The 20,549-nt window shown below is 41.1% G+C and overlaps 1 protein-coding gene across 3 annotated transcripts in view; it reads left to right on the top strand.

Annotated features, from left to right (window-relative positions):
* The window catches only part of SCAF11 (SR-related CTD associated factor 11), a 50,563-nt gene extending 36,265 nt beyond the window's left edge, over positions 1–14,298 (top strand). For all 3 annotated transcript variants that reach the window (XM_030014116.2, XM_030014117.2, XM_030014118.2), the window contains exons 11-15: positions 3,228–5,747; positions 7,342–7,685; positions 10,228–10,446; positions 10,878–10,997; positions 11,358–14,298. In XM_030014116.2, the coding sequence (XP_029869976.1) occupies positions 3,228–5,747; positions 7,342–7,685; positions 10,228–10,446; positions 10,878–10,997; positions 11,358–11,486 (3,332 nt within the window). In that variant the 3' untranslated portion in view covers positions 11,487–14,298. The remainder of the gene's footprint in view (positions 1–3,227; positions 5,748–7,341; positions 7,686–10,227; positions 10,447–10,877; positions 10,998–11,357) is intronic.
* The last annotated feature ends 6,251 nt before the right edge of the window (positions 14,299–20,549 follow it).

Genomic DNA, 20,549 nt, shown 5'->3' with positions numbered 1-20,549 from the left:
ACTATTTAGAATATGTAAATAATTGCTGTTGATAATATCAGCAACTGATCTACAAATACTGATAATATAGTCAGATCCTAGGGCATAACATGGGACTAAATCCTTTATGCTATTTTTTGGGAGAAGCAGCAGATTTTGAGTTTGGTCTTGATAGGGAAAGAAAAGGAAATGCTTTTTTTTCAGATATTTTTCTTTTAAAATTTGTATTTAGAACAGAATTTTCTCACTTGTTGTCTTGATTAGAACTTTGATATGTTTTATGTAAGCATTCCACTTCCTCTTTTAAAGGTGTGATTTTGAAATGTGAAATTATCAAGCTAACAAGACACAGCAAATAAATTTTTAAGTTACTTTTGTATGTTTCCGTATGTTCTTGCTACACCTGAACTAAAGTTCAGATGTTAAATGTAATATATTACTTACACTGTGGATGAAGTTGAAGACAGTCATCAATACTGACTCTTAAAACATTGTAGTATGTTGACACTAAAGTTTTAAGTCACCTTCAAGTTTGACTTAAAGACTTCCTACTGATAAGGAGCATGCAGGACGTAAGACACAGAGTCTTCAAATTTCCTAGTGAAACTAGGGGATGTTGGATATGAAGATGCCCCTTGAGGATTTTGGTCACATTTTGTTGAGTGAGTGTTCCTTCCCCATTCAGTTTTTATATAGCAACTGAGGAAAAGATAAACATGCACAAGAAAAGGTAAGGACAAATAAAACAGGGGACACTGGGACTTTCTGCAAAGGTGGAGAACAGGAGAAAAATGAAGAAAATACTGAAAATAGATGCATACAAAAAAAAAAAGGCAAACTGGATCTTATGATTATTATTAAATTGCACCTGAAAGATGGTAGCATAAGCATTTTATTTTTTTTACACTGCCCTCATCTCTTGGTCACACCTAAAGTATACAGTTTTGCATCAGAGTAGTAGTTGACAGTTGCTTCCAGAGTTGTGCAAGGAGGCATACAAATGTCACTGATGGTCATATGACTGTACTGCCTGAATGCTCCCTGTAGCTGCTGCAGTTTTTTTAGATTCTCTTACCATTAAATAGTCTCTTTACTAATTTGACCTGAAAATGCATTAGTGAATCTACAAATACCATTATGATTTGGGCTGGCATTATGCAGTTCTCTTGCATGATTAAAATATTTTTAAATAAAGATTCAGTGAGCTGAAATGCCTTCTATTTGGTCCAAGTCCAAAGCATGTGAAGCTTATCTGTTAAAATTATACGAGTAGTAAGAAATGCTAAAAAGGGGTTTGTATTTCACAGGTAGACTTTGAAAGTGCTACAAAAATAACTTGCCTTTTAATTCTGTCAGGATTCCCACATTCCACTTGCATTCTGATTATTTTTTTTTTTTTATTATGGCAAGGTGATTTCTTTCCCCTTGAAGAAAATAATCAAAGATATTAAAAATTTGTAGTGACATGTAACATCTGACTTGTTTTCCTGGCTATTGTAATAGGTTTGAAGATGTAGTTAGTGTGAGACAGCCTCATGTGGCCAAGTAACTGCTGGTCAACCACTGTGAAGTCACTTTCTAACAAAACTATTGGGGAGACTGTTACAGTAGATACCTCAATAGTGCCAATCACCTAAAACTCCATTGCAAGTTCTTTACCACGCTGTTGTTATCTTTTAAATATATGGTACCTTCTATACAATTGATACTGTTGGTTTTCATCATCTCAAGTGGTAATTTGATCAGTGGACATCCAAAAATCAAAACTGTATTTTTTTCATGTTCACGCAAATTACTGTGTGTTTCCATGGGAGGTCAGAGGAGGTGATTATAGTCCTGTGCTCTGTTCTAGCCTTTTAAAGGCTAGCAAGGTGCTTGTGGAGTTAATTCTCTAAGGTTATCGGATTATATGTTTACATTTAACAGACAGTGATATGTTTTTCATTCTGCTAACAAAGTACTAAGTGGTAGAAAGAGGCTTTTGTGCTGTTACTTACTTGTCTTATTCCTGTCTTATTTTTATACAATCTGTTTAAGAATACATTAAACAAGTATTTTAGCACAGTAAAAGCATGGGAAGTAATACTATATAGAGAGTTAGAATCAGGTGTTTAAGTGTGGTGTGATAAATTCATTGTAAAATCCATAGCAATTAATCTTTCCTAGCAAGTTTCTACTATTTGTGTATGAAATTGAAGCTGTAAAAAGAATCCATTTAAACACCAAATTGTTGATGCTTTCTGAAACCTACACAAAGTATGAAACAAATCAATGGACGTCTCAAGAAATTAATTTAGCTTTGAAGTGAGTATTATATTCAAGTATGTTTACTTAATTATCATTAATCTTTAATTCCTGAGCTGTCCCTCATAAGCTTTTATAGGTATCAAGAGTACAGTCTGTTCCCTTTGCAGTGAATATAACCCTTGGCTTCCCTACAAAGACTTTTGTCAAATTGTGGATAGCATGAAATAAATTAATGCAGTATCAACACAAGAACTCCTGTGCTGCTGTGTGCGACTTACTGTCATTCTTCTTACAGCTTTAGTTTTTTGATGCACCCTAGGCTGCCTCAAAACTTGCATTCCTTATTCAGTTCATTAGCTGCTGCAGGTACCCTGGGTGCCTTGTGGCAGAGTTTAAGTACAGTTTGCCATGGAGCATGCAGGGTCTGTCTTATAACTGGTGAATGAGTTTGCACTGTCTGAAATTCAATTTTGTAGAGAGGTATGCTGTCATTGCTGCTTCTGATCAACTGCTTCCCATGGGATCATCCACTGATGGCCATTTAAAAATGTCACTTTCTGTAGTATTGAGCTTTGCTTCTGCAGTATTGAGGCTTCACTGCCAACAGGCCTGCATTATAGAATGACAGAAACCGCTATATGCTAACAATGTTGTGTGGTTAATTCGTTACTTTTCTAATAGCTTAAATGCTGACTATCCTTGAACAGCAATATCAATAGCGGTTTCATTGTGAATGCCATTACTGTCCATGTAGTCTGGCCAGCAGTGCTTCTAAAATGTGTGTTTGGATGTCTAACATGTCACTTTGTTAGCTTGATTCTGTTCTTTAAAGTCTGCACTGAAAAAAAAAAAAAAAAAAAAAGGCTTTGGCAGTATTTCATACTAAATCTTAAATTGTATTATTTGAGGGTGTCTGTTAAACTGGAGGAGGTCATTTTATGTTCTTAACTGTGATGGATAAATGGTTATTATCAAACTTTAATGTTTTCTGCTCTTATTAGAATCTTTAGGCAAAGGATATGCTGTTGCATGTACCCAAGAAGGAGAAGAGAAAAAGCAAGCTTCTGGTTCATCTGGTACTAGAGGAACTAGAAGGAAATCAATTAATACTACTCCTAGAAGAAGGTCTGCACGAAACAGCAAAAACGAGGCTCTGGGTCAATCTCGGAGCTCCCCTCGCTCAAGCAGTTCTGCGTGCGGTGCCCCTGATGGCAATAACCCGTCCCTGAATAAATCTCCTTCAGAACCAGAGAAGGCTCCTCCAAAACGAAAGTCTAAAAGAATAGTTAAACAACAAACACCTGTGGCTAAAAAGAAACTGAGAAGTTCTGCACGTTCTGAAAAATCGTCCGGTGCTTCAGTGGAAGATGATGACATTGCTGAGTCTGAAGCAGTTCTAATATTAGATAAAGACCAGCAGTCAGATAATGAAAGCAATAACACAGGTCTTCCACAGAAAAATAATGCCGAAACAGAATCTGCTAATGGGTTGGAAAGCTGTAGTGAACGTGCAGAAATTGAGGAAACTACAGGAGAATGTGACAAATGTGAAGATACTTCAGGCAACATGGATATAAGTTTTTCTGTCCAAGAACCTCTAGTACTAACTTCAGGGGGTGAAAGTCAGGAATTTGAAGTAAAAGGAGTTACTGAAAAAAATGTAGATCTTAAGAATCAGGACATCTGTGAAAATACTCTGGAACAAATGGAAACAGTAGCTAGTCCCAAAGATGAAGTATGTGACCATGCAACTTCCGAAAAAGTAGATCAGACATTGTGTAGTCCTCAAAATGAATTGATGGAGAATGTAGAAACTTTGACAAAAATAAATCAACCTGAGGCTAGTCCAGAAAATGAATTGTTGGAATATCCAGAACCTCTAGGAAAAGATCAGCCATTAGAGAGCCCCAGAAGCGAATTGCCTGAGCATCCGGAAGCCATAGAAATAAACGATTCCAAGGCTGAAGAAAAAACAGTAGTAGACTGTGCAAGTACAAATATTCAAAACTTAAAAAATGTTCAAGATGAAGAACCAGATACATTAATACACAGTATTTCTATGGACAGTACATCAGAACAATCCTTAAAAGAGAACGCCATGCCAGAAAGTGAAGAGGGTAGAACTTCAGAGTCACCCCAGGTAAATGCTGAACATAAACACTTTGGTGAAGATAACAACGAAATGATACCAATGGATTGTGACTCATTTTGTAGTGACCAGAATGAACCTCAGATTGAGCAGTTACCACCAGTTGAATGTACAGAGCAAGGAGAAGTGAACTCTTTACAGTGTGACGTGCGAAACTGTACATCAGTTTCAGGACTTTCTGATGAAAAAGATGAAACTATTCCTCAAGAAAGAGAGTGCCAGTCAGAACTCAAGAAAGATAAAAAGACTCGAACTAGAAGGTCTAGATTTCACTCTCCATCAACAACTTGGTCTCCTTCTAGGAGAGAGGGCAGGAAGTCTCAGTCACCATCCCCTAAAAGGGAGATGACCAGGGAGAGGAGCTCACGATCACCCAAGAAGGAAACTGTCAGGGAGGGAAGGAGATCCTTATCTCGGTCTCCAAAGAGAGACACACTGAAAGATGAGAAGAAAACACCATCTCGATCTCCCAAAAGGGAAACTGTCAGGGAAAGCAGGAGATCATCTTCTCGGTCAAGAACTAAGGATTCGTCTCCAAGGCAAAAATCTAGATCTCGAAGCAGTGATAGAGATAGTCAAAGAAGAGATCGTGACAGAGAGAGAAGAGCTAGGAGGTGGTCTAGGTCACGGTCACGATCTAGGTCAAGATCACGATCTAGGACAAGAAATAAAGGTTCTTCGTTCTCTAGAAATGAGAGGGACAGTCACTCACCTCGATGGAAAGAGAGGTGGGCAAATGACAACTGGAGGAGTCCCAGAGGAAATGATCGGTATAGAAGAAGTGATCAAGAAAAACAGAATGAAAGTCTTAAAAAAGAGAAGGACAATACAGAAAAAAACAATGATGATCAGTGTTCTTCAGACAAGCGGAGGAATGATTGTCCAGACTGGGTAATGGAAAGGATAAACTCAGTTCCAGAAGGCAAGAACAGAGAGAGAGATAAACCACATTGGGAAGATGGCAGGCATGACAATTCAGGACAGTCTTGGAATAAAAACTTTGGTTCGGGTTGGATTCCAAATCGAGGGAGAGGTCAGCGTGGCCGAGGTGGGCGTGGAAGGGGTGGCTTCATGTATGGAGACCAGAGTGAAAATCACTGGCAAAATAGAAAACCTCTCTCAGGGAACTCAAATAGTTCTGGGAATGAAACTTCAAGGTTCCCAGAACATCAGCCATACAAGCGTAAGAATGAACAAGATTATTCTTTCGATACACCTGCTGACAGATCTGGGTGGACGTCTGCATCCAGCTGGGCTGTAAGAAAGACTTTACCTGCTGATGTGCAGAATTATTATTCAAGAAGAGGACGCAATTCATCAAGCCCGCAGTCTGGATGGGGAATGAGGCAAGAAGAGGAGACACCTGAACAAGGTATTCATAGTTTTGAAAACTTAGCTACGGCTGCAGTAGCAGAGTAAAATCCTAGTCATGTTGACCTATCTCAAGTTGCTTAGTTCTTCAAAATAATTTGGGGTAAATCTATAGTCTTTTTGCAATATGGAGGTTTGTAGGTGTGGAGTTTGGGGGTTGCTTGTGTTTTGATGGCTTTTTGGTTTTGCTTGAAGTTAGATGAAACTTAAGGACTATGCATCTGAAGAATGCTACTTAAGTAAATCAGTTTGGTTGAAGAGAAAGCAAATCCTCTTCATGGTTACTTTTAGCATCTGCGCACTTTTTAAAAAGGGTGATTTTTTTCAAGGAGATTTGCATTTGCCTGTGCAGACCCACACAGAGGATTCTAGAGATGACAAAACATTATGTTGACATTTATCTTGCTTCTTAATAAGCATTTTCCTCTTTATATGCTTAAAAAAATCTAGGGAGGTTTATAAATGCTAAAACAGTACTTTTACTGTACTTAGCATTAAAATTCCTCTAAAGCCTCAATAGAAGTCTGATATTTTTTAGTATTTCGTATCGAAAAGGTAACTGCCCTGACAGAAATAAACTTTTTGGTAGAAAGTGAGTTAACTGTGGATGAGATGGATTCTGAATAGCTAAGAAGTCATCCACAGATTATTAATGCTCTGAAGTAAGACAGATGTGAATTGTGGGTTGGACTAGGCGATCTCAATAAGGTCCCTTCCAACCTCAGCAATTCTGTTATCCCGTGGTCTTTAAAAAAGGTGATTTGCGGTGGAGCATAAGGGTTTAAGTCCCCGTCCCTGTGAATTAGGTGACAGGGTTCCTCAGGGAAGGGATTTTAAGGGAAGGACATCTGAATTATAACCCATCAACCCTTTCTCAAATCTAATTTCTTGACTTCTGGAAGGCTTGCTGCTTGTATCTAGATTCTAACTTTTGGCTTCTGTTGAAGATAGAATGAGATACTAAAGTAATTTTTTTTTAAGAAGTGCCATTCTGAGAGGTTATTTTTACTTCTAGGCTATACCTGTTGTACCATTACAGGTTTTTTGAACAACTCTTTCTGGATATGAACATCTTTTGAAATTGATTGACGTTGATTTATTATTCAGTGGGGAAAAAAAAAAACCCAACAGCAGAGTATTTCTATAGTTACCAGGAATGTACAGTGAGTGTGTGTGAATCAGGCAAAGGAGAGCGGAGAATTGCATATGTGATAACGTATGACTAAACTTCTGCAATTGCAGAAGCTGGATAAGTTATGTTGTCTTCCCGCTCTTTGGTGGAGAATTACTGTTTCATTGTGATGAAATAATTTATTAGCTGTGCTATGGGAACAAGTAGAGAAAATAGAAATTCAAAATGCAGGCTTCCATAGTAACCTGAACTTTTTAAACTCAGAAACTAGCATTTGGCTCCGTGACGTGTCTGGTGATGAGTGCTGTGGAATAATGTAATGCAATATCTTTAAAATATTCAGATTATAGAAAGCTTTTTGATACTCCATACTTGATGAAGAGTTTAGGCACCTGGCTCCACTTTTGCTTTATGAAGTATGGATTTTCTACTTCATATGCTGTCTGTTTCTTTCTTTTGGTAGATCCAAACCTCAAAGACCAAGGCAACCAGCAGAGTGATGGTTCTCAGTTACCAATAAATATGATGCAGCAACAAATGAATGTAATGCCACAAGTGAATACACAGCACCAACCTATGAATATCTTTCCGTATCCAGTGGGTGTCCATCCTCCCATGATGAATATGCAACGAAATCCTTTCAACATCCACCCTCCAATGCCCATGCATCTCCCTACCGGAGTGCCTCTCATACAGGTAGCTGCTCCCACAAATTTGTCTCAGGGATTACCTCCGCCTCCACCTCCACCCCCACCATCTCAACAAGTCAACTACATTGCTTCACAGCAAGATGGAAAACAATTGCAGGTATGCTTTATCAGAAGCCATGGCAAGAGCAGTATCAAAGTAATATCAGTTAAGCGTTTCTTATATTGAATACCACAGTCTTGATAAATTTATACTTGCAGTTTCTTTCTCTCTTGCCTGTCGTCTTCCACCCCACACCAAATTTCAAGTGGAAGTATCCATGAGGATATGGGTTGGTTTGGGGCTATAGCTTGCAAATAATAATACACGACACCATTACTGGGGTTTTGTGGTAACAAGGTGTTCCAGCTGGTAATGGAACACTGAAAAATTTCATCAATGTTGTCCATTACCTTTTTCTTCTTAGAAGTGTCCTGTTTCCAAAACTAAGTTTTCCCCTTCAAAACCTGATTTTTAAGCTTTAGGAAATGGTTGAATCCTCTTTCAGTAGCGTGTAGGAAGTGACCTAAACCTCTTTATTGCAGTTCTCATCCCATGGGGTGTATCAGCAGAGGAAATTATCAAGTACCGCATGGCACCCATTTGTTCCACACTTCCATTCTCCAGCTGTCACTATCTCAGCAGCTTCCCCACACACACGTGTTCTCTATTCTGTTCAATCTTTTGAGCCTTTTTGTTAACAATTTCCAAGCTTTCTTTGGTATGTTTTACTACCCCCTTCTTGCCTGATTCTCCTGGTTTTGCATGCCCTGTTTGAGACCTAACTCTCACTTCATTTCTCCAGTTTCAAAAAGACTCTGGCATGCTTGGGGCAGGTCAGACCATCTTTTTGTGCCTTTCAAGAGATCTTAAAGCAACCTTTGTGTGTGTGAGCTCCTCCTGTAGCCACCTGTTTATATTAAGAGCTGTTATATCAGGGAAAGGAATATGAACAACTTCCAGGAGAATGCATGGCGCTGCAAGGAGATGTAACGCTGCATCTGTGATGTGTAAAAGGCTCTTCGGGGTTTGACCGAGGTTTGTGCTTTTTTTCTGTTGCAGGCTGCCTGCTCTAACCTAAAATGCTTTCCCCTGCGTTCCAGGTTGAAAAAGTGGTGTTCTAGAACAATGATTTCTAACCCTCTGTTTTCATGCATCACCTCTAAAGATTTGAAGCAAACCGAAAAGTGGCCTACATTCTTTTCACTTTCAGCTGCTGGTACCCATTCATAGTCATTAACTTAGAACAAAAGGAGTTAAGTACTGTGGGAAATACCGAGTGCGGTTACAGGCCATATGAAATACTTTAATACTCTGTAAGGTAAACCAGTAAGGTACTATTGGAACTAAAAGGCTGGTAGATTGCTTGTTGATTTGACTAATGCATGCTGTCTGTCATTAAAATATTTTCACAATTGGAAATTGAGTAGGTTTAACCTCTAAAAATGTACGAAGTCAGAACGTAAGCTGCAAACCTCTGTGAAATACAGTATCTAGTGCAGCAGTAAATATGTTTCTATAAAGATATTGTGTATTGCTCCAAAATACAGTTATTTGTTAGCAAAGCCCCTGTTAATTTGTTGCTCTTACCTGCTTTTGTGGAATGGTGTCCATGAACCTGAATGCTCTTGGGAGCTGCTGCTCTTGCTTTGAGCGTTCGTTGAACAAGTCCTTGGTGGTAGCACAAGAGAAGTCACTGAATACCGCAGGACTCCACCTGGCCTTCCTGTTGACAGCAAAACGAAGAGAGTGCGCTGGCGAGGTTAGCATGCTGGTTATAACAGCTCAGTATCCGTGTCCTTTCAAGGAGCTCAAATTCCTGTTTCATTATTTTCCATCTGGATAAATGCAGATGTGAAAAAACTAATGGTGATTACCTGCAGAAAAGTAGCATTTAGGGTAGCTTGCCAGAAATATGTTGGGAGGATGTGTTCTGGGCTTTTGCTATAAAATGACTTCTATCTGAGGTCTGAGAGCTACTTAATTTCTCAGTTCCAAAGTATCAACAGTGCCCGTGGTCTTTTGGTGATGTTTGGAAGTGTACAGAAAACGGCTTTTCCTGAGGAACAGATCATGGTGCTTCAGCCAGCATTTCACCTCTAGCCTCAAGTAGACTTGTAGTTGTGTTTTACATTTGAAATGCATTCACAAGTTCAAGATGATAATGAACATGAAAAGAAATGTTTCCAAAGCAGCATCATTACAATGCAGGAATGCAAGTGTGGTTTAAGGTGACTTTTTATATGTATGTTTAGGTGCTAATTTGTAAAAAAAATGTTAATCTGATGTACAAAACAGGGCTTCCTATACTCTCCTGTGACAAGTAGAGAGGTTCTGCAGCCATAAGCTTCCTTCCCCTTGTGCTAACACGCTCCGTGCCTGTTTGCAGGGTACTTTGCTTTATCACTGGGACCAGAGCCGGAATCTAGCAACCACAGTGGTGACGTGGAGGATGCCTTACTTTTCAAGCTTTGTTTTTTTTTTCCTTTGAGTAGATCTGATATATTGTGGATATCTTCCATAATAATGAGAAGTGTGGAAATTAGCTAATGAACCAAAGCATGTAGTATTGATGCTCTTTCTATAGCTGCTGAGACTTCTAGAAGGGCACGTTGTCATGCTGAAGGATAATGTATTAACTGCTGATAACTTTTTAAAACAGGGTATTCCAAATGCTGCTCATGTAAGTAATAACATGAGCGCTCCAGTCTTGCCTGCTCCAACAGCAGTCCTGGGAAACGTGGGAACAGTTCAGGGACCAAGTTCGGGTAATGCAACGTCATCAAGTCACATCAAAAGCTCTAACGCAGCTGTAAAATTGGGAGAAAACAAAGCAAGCATAACAGTGGAAGCCAGCGCAGATAGCTCAAAGAAGGACCAGGCAAGTTCAAAGTTCAGAGTGTGTGTGTGTGTGTATACAATATATAAAAAACCATATATATGTGTATCTATAAAATATATAAAATTTTGAGATACTAAAAAATAGTAAACTATAACAGTACCCCTTCTGTGTAATATACTTAATACCATCATGTACGTGATACTTTCATGGTGGCTGTAGGACATAAACTAGCAAGTTGACTCTCTTTAATGTAGTCTTTAAAGCAGCACTATTATGAATATTAAATTGCTGTGGGACAACATTCTGTTCTTAGTAAAACACAGGCAGCTCGCATGAAAGCTGAAATGTGAATGAGGGCAGCATGGTTTTCTAGTCTTCTGTAGTAACTTTGTGAAGTTTTAATTTGTGATTGATAAAAAGAAACGTATGCAGGCACTGAAAAATTATACTCAAGTTTGTTTTTTCATTAGAAATTGTTAATTCAAGAAAAAGCGGCACAAGAGGTCAAACTAGCTATTAAGCCTTTCTACCAAAATAAAGACATCACTAAGGAAGAATATAAAGAAATTGTGCGGAAAGCTGTAGATAAAGTAAGTTGATCTATTCATCTGCAATGCATACATTTCAATTGAGGTATGGTTTGGGATGGATTTCCTAAATCTTGTGGGAAGAACCGGTAGCTGCTGGGAGGGGGAACAGGAAAAGCAAAAATACCTTGGTCTTTCTCCTTGAGAGCTTTTTCAGCTCCTCAGAATGTAACTCATTTATTGTGTGAAAGAGCTGAATGGGAGTTCAGAAGTATTTGGGAAGCAATTGGGAAGCATTAGGAGTTTCCAAAGTTGTTCTGCCTGAGATGGAGAAACCTGGGGTGTTGGGAGGATAAATAATGTGAAATAACGGCAAATCAACAGAAGTGTTTCAAACATTTTTTTTCTTTAAAACTGTTGTAGGTTTGTCATAGCAAGAGCGGAGAAGTTAATTCTGCAAAAGTGGCAAATCTAGTGAAAGCGTATGTAGACAAATATAAACATTCACGGAAGAAAAATCTTGAAGAAGCAGTCTCCTGTGAAAGGAAATAGAACATGTTTTCAGTTTTTAATTTTATTCTATCTGCAAAGTGCAATTTCAATATGAACCGTTAACTGAAAATTGTACATGACAGTGATTTGAATCTGGTTTTGATAAAATTATTTTTCAATGTAGTATATAATGTTTTGTTCTAAAGAAATATAGATCTACAGGGCAACTTTTTAAAAAGGAATAAAGAACAGATGTCTAAAAAAAATAAAGGTGTAAAGAAGAATCATTAGGAATGTACGATTGTGTGGATACTTAGATGTACAGCATTTTGAATTGAATAAGAGTGCATTAAACTAGAAACTTCTGTCTGGGTACATTGGTTTTGGAACAGGTATGTACAGTACATGTAATCGGTCAGATTAAAGTAAAATTTTTTCTTTTGATTTCTCCCTAATTATAGCAAAGATAAAATAATGTATTGCCTTGACAAATATTTCTAGCGTTAACTGGACAGGCTGAATGCAGGGGTCACAATGTGTATATATAAAAAAAAAAAAGCACATGGAGTTGTCTGAACAGAAGAACTGTTTAGATTTTAAAAAGAAAAATCATAAACAGTAAAATGCAGTGCCCAAAACCATGGGCACTGCACATCTGTTGTAACACCAAATAAAAATTATGCTGCTTGGTTTTGTTTGTGACGTTTTTCAATTTGTTTCAAGATAGTGGGATGAACTTGAATAATTTTTATGTGCTGAAAGCCCTCACTCACCACACACTGACAACCTCAGTTCATGTCTAACCCTGCCCTTAGCTAGTAGGGAATTAGTAGGCTAGAGCTGGATGTTCAGAAACATAAACCAGTTTCTTCTTCAAGTAAAATTAATGAAGCTGGAATTCGTTACTAAGCTCCCAGTTGCTCAGAGACTGCCTGTTGTGCCAATCTTAACTGCCTAATACTTTTCTTCGTTAACTAGGGACCGTAGCACGCGTCACCAGGCCGGTATCGTTGAACGTGCGCAATCTGAAGTCTCCTGCAACGGCTTCTCTGCTTCCCCGAGCACTTCTATATAGGGAGGTCGGCAGAGGTACCACAAGCATTTTGAAAGCAGATGTGGGGTCGTTGACATGCGCTAGGGGAATGCTTAAAACCAGTTTTACTGAGGTGTAGCAGCAGCAGGGAGGGTTGCTGGAACACCGTCATCACTGTGTGCTCCTTATGGAAAGAACAGCTTGGGATCCTTCCGGATTTGAGTGGAGAAGGAGCCTTACTTACTCCGAGACAGAAATCTTTGTTCCCTTAGACAGCGCTGTTGAAATTCCAGCACTCCCACGGGGTAACAACCTTCGGTGTTGGCTCAGCCTGGATTCTGCTCCAGCCCAAGGTCTCCTGGCCCAAAAGCATGACTATAAACCATTTTGACAGAAAGTATCAATCGAGTTTTCTGAGAAATGATCTCTTAGTAGCCAGTAGTTCCCAAAGTAACTGTTTTTGGCAGAAAACGCAGTCTTACCCCTAAGTAACTTTTGCAGAAGCCTGAGGATGAAATAAGGGATATACAATCCTGTACACACACGTAATTATAGAGAGAGATATATACATGTAAAAAATGTGATGTTTGTTGCAACAGTTGCTCACTTGGTTTTAACTATAGCTTTCTACAGACTTAATGAAGCATTTGACTGTCTATATTTATTTTTGTGTGCCTAAATAAAAATACTATGTAAATTAGAAACAGATATAATACATTTTCTACAGTCAAGCCAGGTTTTAGATTTTTCAAAATGCTCAGTTTTACACTGTGGTAGCAATTTGTATGATCTCTTGAACTATTTTAAGCTAAAATTGGTTAGCACTTTTTGAAAAATGTTGTAGCAAATTGCTATGTCTATCCTGGGTTATCACGCCATGCGTACTTATTTTTATTACATTTTCCTTCTCTGAATTTTTGGATTTTAATGACTTTTTATATCTTTTTACTCTATACAGTTGAGCCTTGCTATAAAGCTCCTTTCAGGAGCCAGATAAATGTTTTGTGGGTTTTTTTTCCCTTTTAGAGGAGAGGTGGAAATTGGGTGGGAAGGAACACTGGAGGATTTAAACTGGGTGAGGGGAGGGGTCATTAATTTCTTGTTTTGCAGCTCCTGGCTGGAAGATAAGCTGTCACTTGCTGCCGTGTTGTTGGGGCAGTGACTATAGTGATGCTCCACTGTATTTCAAAACGTAATGAAGAATATCAGATAGAGTAGCGTGTGATCGGTAACTTTATTTTTTACGATGAAATACTTCCGAACTTAACAGAAAATACACGGTTCATTACAATTTCTATGTTGAATTAAAAAAAATGCGTTGCCTTAATACATAGACTCTCCTCCTATTTTTCCCAAAAAGCAGTAAGGTCTCTGTTGGTGCAACTGCCCAAGAAGGCGTGTACTTTAACCTTGTAGTCATGTTTTTGTTAAAATAGTATAAAAGCTGTGTTTCTATTTATTGAAACTCCTTGTACTGAAAGTCTCAACATGCACTAGCACTGAAGGCAAAGTGCTGGGGACGCTGAGCCCCCTCACTGCCTCTAGGGTACCGGTAATTCATTCTATCCAAATTGCCTTGAGGAAAACAAGTACAAAACTGTATACCTTCTGTGAACTTATGCAAATCAAAAGGGTTTTCCTTGCACTCCTTCCACTGTCTCACTGTGCATGCTGCTTGAATGTCTCATCCTAAAGATGTATCTTAATGAGCACAGTGGCTGTCCAAAGTCCACAATATGGTGTTTGTAGCATAAGGCTGGAGTGCTGTCTACTGAAAAAATACTCTAAAAACTAGTTTTGTGTAGTGCTTAACAGTTTCTAATAAATTCTTTTCACTAAGCTGGCAGTAGTCTGTGTTTGGTCTTAAATGATTCTGGCTCAAGTGGTTTAATTCAGAAAGCAATGTAATTGCTATTACTTCTGCAAATATGCATATTTAATCTTGTTCTGTGTGGTCTGGGCTCCCCCTCCTTTACATTTTCATTTTGTTTTCGGTTAGTCTGTCTTCACCCTGCCTCGCCTGTCTGCAGACGCTCCAACTCGAAAAAAAAATCCAGACGCATGTGGCAGAATGTCCATTTACAGTGAGTGGGTACTGGGTCTTGCACAACGCTGCGGGGCTCGGTGTGCGTTATCAGCTGCTGCATGGACCAGACAAGGGCAGGACTCAAACCAACTGGGCTGTGTCCTACACGCCAGAAGTGCTGATCCAAACAGTGGGCTTCACTTAAATAGCCTGCTGGGAATTTAGCACATGATAGCCTACCTTTCCTTGGGAGCTATATTCCAAGCATCACTTTACTTCCTAGGATTAACCCCGCTGTACTTTGATGAGGAACCTCCATAGGTAATGCAGACACGTGTTGACACAGCTGTGTGAGAGCCTGCTCTGTGAAATTCAAAGATGCTTTGTTAGAGTGGGGTTGGTCGTTAACAGCCATGGTGGGAAAGGATGGTCTTGGCTAGACGCTGCTCATGTAGTATCTTGGTTCTGGGCTTAATGAAGATGCCCTAATAGACGGGCCTGGGGTCTTTGGGAAGAGCACACCACTTTGAGGAGCAAAGCTAGAAATTACAGTCAAGGGGCTGGGTGAGGATGGTGGCTGGGGAGAGGGAGGCTCAGAGGTGTCGGTTCCTTGAGGCCAAGTTTTCGGAAGGAAGAAGAGCAGCGCTCGGAGCTGTGTCCTGCAGCTGTAATCACCCAGCGAAGCTGGGCTAGGGAGACTAAGCCGGGAGGTGTTTTGTTGTGATGAGTACAATGTTACCTCAAGCAGATGGAGATACGTTGGAGGCTGAGGGAAGACATGCTGAAAGACATTATTTCCAAGAAAAGAGAGTCTTTAAAGTGATTTAAACCAACTGACTGCAGTTAATTAAAAATTTCTTGCCTAAGTTGTAAGCCAGCCTTATTACCACATGCCTGCTTAGGGGCATGGACCTTTTCAAGCATCCTAACAGCAAAAAGAAAAATAACCACTTCATCTACAGTTGCGAAGAGCTTTTCAGTACATCTGGTTGACTATGTCCACCACCCCCCCCCCAAGCCTTTACCTGCCCTGCAGATTGCTGCATGCTGCACACCGCTGTCACAGAAGTTGATTTGGGTGCATGCAAAGATCTCGATCCGGGTCCTGCAAATGCATGCAGTCAAGCTTAAGCAGGTGAGGAGTTTCATGCATTTAAAAATCAAATGACTGATTTACGTGTCAGGAGAACCATCTGCCTGGTCTCCTCAAAGGGCAATGACTGCACTGAGCAAACCGGTGGGAGGCAGGATACCACGTTTTGGGGCTGAGTGGTGTCAGCACCACCAGGACAGAAACATTTCAGGCCCAGAACATGCAAAGAGGAGAGGCACATGGGGACAAACGGCAGGGGCAGAAGTAGCTCATTAGTCAGGACTTCTAATTTTTGCAGAGCAAGTGCCACTGTACTCTCGTTTATGCAGCTAAAGTCTGTCTGGAAAGGCCTTGAAATTTTCACTCGGTTTTGCTATAGAGATCACTGTGCTAGAGTCTACTGCCAACAAAAGGGTTTGGGTTTTTTCCCCAGAAGCCACATCTCGGGCATCGTGACGCATCAGTGTGTAAAACAAGTATGTTGATTCCAAAGGTGAACTTGCACCTTTTGAATCACAGCGATGAAACTGCTCTGGCAAAGATTGTGATGATTATTAAATAGTGCAATATTCACATTAGTCAATAGTTTATAAAAAAGTAGAGAAAAGAATAAGGACAATAAAGTAGATGATTACTGAAATTGGCTATTAAAGAGTACTTATTAGATGCAGCAGCTTTCAAAATAATGAATGGAGCATCTATGAAGATTTTTTTTTTTTTTTAATCACTAACCTAGAGATTTAAAAAAATATAAAAGCACAGTTAACTACTTGCATAGAAGATGAATCCGTGAGAAGGCACAGGCTGGGCTATGGAACTTGACTCTTTATTTTCCAACATAACTCACTCGCAACTCCCAGAGACCCACACACCAACAGTAAACTTTCAGTCTGCTCTTCATTTTCAAAGACTGTGCAATAAATACAGGGGCTTACAGCAATGCAGTAGCTGCTCATTATCCACAGTGAGCAATCAAACCCAGAGTGGAATCCAACACAGAGGAAAAATTACTGCAGGAGCCAAACCCAAGGAATTTTGGCAGCAGGTTGTCATATAATTAGTCCTAAAGTGTTGCAGAAATTAGACCTACAACCACTGAATTTTTTATGACAAGCATCAATCAAAAAGTGCCAGGGATTCCTAGATGCTTCGGTGCAATAGCAGGTGGGATTAAAGAAAATAACAACTCTGGGAAGTCAGCGTTTACCTATAAATTCCAGAGTCTGTTGCAGAAATTCGGGGCTCCTAAGGACCAGGGAAGTAGCTTGCACATGGTGGGTAGAGTCTCCTCTCAACACAGGACAGGAACATTGCTGCCTTTTTTAATCTCCGCAAGTTACAGAGGCATCCGACGTGCGGGTATTTACGGTGCAGACGTTTATCAGGAGTGCTGATGGCCGAAGCGCGGCCACTGACTCGCCCTGCCCAAAGCCAGGAGAGCGGAGGGTCTCCCCCCGGGGGCAGCAGGACCACCAGGGACCCCCGGTGCTGCCTCTGCAGGGACACACGTGCACCCAAAAGGAAACCTGTCCTTAGGGAGCACCTAGCAGAAAAGGCCGTCGCACGCTCAGCTTGCTCAGTCGTTATTTACCACTGCGTGGTACCTGGTAGTTAAACGACCATATCAGACTGATAAACTCTAAGATATTCCCCCTGAAAATACGATGGCGTATCTTGGAGGCGCAAGATGCGCCTCTGATTTGGTTGTCTTCGACTACTACACTACAGAGCTGCTGCTCCCTGTGCAAAGCATGTGGCTTCGCTCCATAACCTCAGCATCCCCAAAACACAAGGGATTAAATAAGCAACTCGGGGGGTGGGACACCCTCCTCACCGGGGGATTCAACCCCCACCTCCCTCTCCGTGACACAGCGCGGCTCTGCAGCCACATCATCAAGCCAAAGAGGGCACAAGGAGATGGACTTCCTTGGCCTTGCATCAAGCCCTGAGCTCCAGCCTGGCGTCCCAGGGCAGTTCCTAGGGGGGAATTCAATGACTATTTAAATTTACAGAGTTCTAACAAACACACAGCGATACTTGGTACTGGGGTCAATACAAAACACAGCCACACAGCGCAGGCACCTCGTGTTACACGGGTTGTGGCAAGTGGATTAAATTTTTGATGCATTGTGGGTTTTACTACGGAGTCAGCCGTAGGTCAGTTGGCCGAGACTTCACAGAGGTTTATGACAGAAGAGAGATTTGAAGTTGTGACCCTTCCAAACCCTACGGACCGCAGGTGACGCAGGTAGGACAGCCCCACCGGCACGCTGCGGTGCCCAGGGCAGCGACAGAGCTCTCGGGTTGCGAAGGGAGCACAGGGAGACGCACCCAGAACAGCACCCACCCCATTTCTTCATCGCCCCGATGACATCTAGTGGAATGATGTAATCAGATTAACTCCTGTAATGGTGCAGGTCCCTGGTTCTAGGCTCTTATTCCAAAGGAAAAGAGCAAGCAGTACCGGCCCTTCTCGGTCCCTTACTGCTCCCTTCACCGGAGACTGGCGAAGCGACTGTGCTCCAGCCAACCTTCCCAGGGCCCTGGGCCAGCGAGGAGCCCACCCAGGCCAGCAGCAGAACTGGGGTGAGGGTACAACCCCCTGTCCTGGAGGACGTGTTTCACGCTTCATGATCCACCGCGTAACTCCATCCTAAACAATATAAACACAAAGAAGAGCCCTGCCCAAAGATAAAGAACAAGCAGGTATCTGGGTAAAAGAAAAATTTCCTCTCAGCCGGGACAAGTTACCTGTGAACACACTGATTTAAAATCCCCAAACAAAACCAGCAGATCCTCTCAAAACGCAGTTTGCAGCAAATCCACCTAAAAGGTATTCAAAGGCTACCTCAAAATAGCTGTCCAAAAGCCACCCAACGTAACAGCAGAAGATAGACCTCACTACGATTCACCTTTATGAGATATTTGTTACTCTAATATTGCATTTCTTTTCACCTAAGGCAAAAAGCAATCAGCTTTTTTAAAGGTATCGGCCCAGATTACTCTGGTTATCTTACCACAGATAGGGAGGAGCCAAGACACAAACGGCAACGACGCTGTGAGAAACAGCAAGTTGCGATACGACCACGTGAAAACCAGCAGGCTATTAAAACCAACCGAAGACAGTTTTGAAGTTGCAGTCATTTAAGAACATATTGCCATCTCGCCACAAACAAACTGGTGATAACTGTACTCGTTATAATCAGCCTTGAATTCTCCGCCACTTGAAAACGAGTCCCGAATTCAAACCACTCCACGTGAAATCCCCCTCACCCAACGGATCCGGCTACGCACAGTTCACCCACCCTCTGCCATGCAGAAGGACGCAGAGCAACCTTTCGGCTCCGCGACCTTCACCTCGCTGCCCACGCCAGGCTCTGCAGTCTGCGCACGCATCACCGTACCCAGCAAAGCACAAGGACATCAGCCATAAAGCTCTCTGCAGCCGCCCATGCGAGCAACGACTGACAGCCCAATAACTACCTGGTAGAAAAGGCAGAGGAGGGAGAAAGAGCACGACTAGCTGATTACGGGCATCCCTAGCTGCTGCACGTCATCCTATCACAATGAACTGCTGATTTATCTTCCCACAAGGCAGGGCAGTACTGCGATCTCCGTGTTACAGCAGATGAGACGGTTCCACGTGCTGTGACTTGCTGCAAGCCACGAAGGAGATCTTTGGCAGTGATGCGGACTGAATTCAAACCTCGCTACGTGCTCCGGTGCTTCTCCCTCCAGGCTACGCCCTTCGAAGCTGGAGAGCGAAACTAAAAAGAAAAAACTGAAAACAAAATATTTTTAGTAGTAATAAAATTATTTGAATCTAGGATGTGCTGTGCCCCAAGCTGTAGGTAGGCAGGCAGTAATTAACACCGATGGCTGTGCACTTCAGCCCTTCTGTCACACCCCACAGAAGAAACACGGGGAACTGTATCATCAAGCAAAGCCTAGCGTAAATTAATGGGGAAAAGAGCTGATTTAAAGGTGAACAACCGTAATGCTTTTTCTTCTTCCCGGCAAGTCTGTTGCAATAGTTTTCAGTGGAGGTTAGACCACATGCCAACAAAGTGCTCTGCTACTGTGCTGATAACTTAACAACTTCTAGAACAGACCGATGATTGAGGAGTAACATTTACTTTGGCAAGAGGTGCTTTTAGCATCCTTACTATACTGAGAAACACTTCAAAGGAAGAACTTTAAGCGTAGATACAAGATATTTCCTCATTTTAAAAATACACCTAAGCTGGAATTAGTATAACATAGTTTTGTTTTGTTATTTTTTGCCTGAGAAGTTTGTACTCTTCTTCAAGAAGATGCTGTGGAGCCAAGCCAAAACAGAGATTCTTTATGACTGTGCTCCGGAGATGATGCTCACTGGAGACCACAGGACATTCTCCATCGGTTGTAATGAGCAGTGGTGTCACTGAAGTAACTTACAATGAAGAAAAACACACCTAATTAATAGAAATTACGCATTTAACTGCTCCAAAAATACCTGTAACGGTAGCATGCTGTGTATCATATGTAATATGAAACACACATTGCCAGTTGCTCTCCCCCTCAATGAACTTTCAAAAATTGGATGTCACAAACAACTTGGAGCTGTGAAGAGTTAAGTGACAGCCAAGTCTGCATCAAACTCCCACATAGCACTATTATACTAAGAAGAGTGAAAATACAGAGGAGACAGAGCTGGCAATCACACTGCAATATGTACGGTTACATTGCCAACGTACCTGTGTGAATCCTGCATCTTTTTGCTTTTTGGCAATCTGTATTCTGAAGTGGGATGTTCTCCTGGAGCCAGTATTTCACAGTAAAACAATGAATATGCACACAAATCAGTAATACACATCACCACTGCACATCACAGACTGTAACTGCGTCATCGATACTTTGCCCTCCATTTGTTACTCAGAAGGTGGGTGCATGGCTAAAGATTACAACTGGGCTGCCTTGAAACTGGGGTAC

Source organism: Aquila chrysaetos, chromosome 5 (genome assembly GCF_900496995.4).
Source record: "Aquila chrysaetos chrysaetos chromosome 5, bAquChr1.4, whole genome shotgun sequence".
In the NCBI taxonomy this organism is placed as follows: domain Eukaryota; kingdom Metazoa; phylum Chordata; class Aves; order Accipitriformes; family Accipitridae; genus Aquila; species Aquila chrysaetos.
Note: the sequence above shows the minus strand (reverse complement) of the source record. Positions and strands in the feature narration are given on the sequence as shown.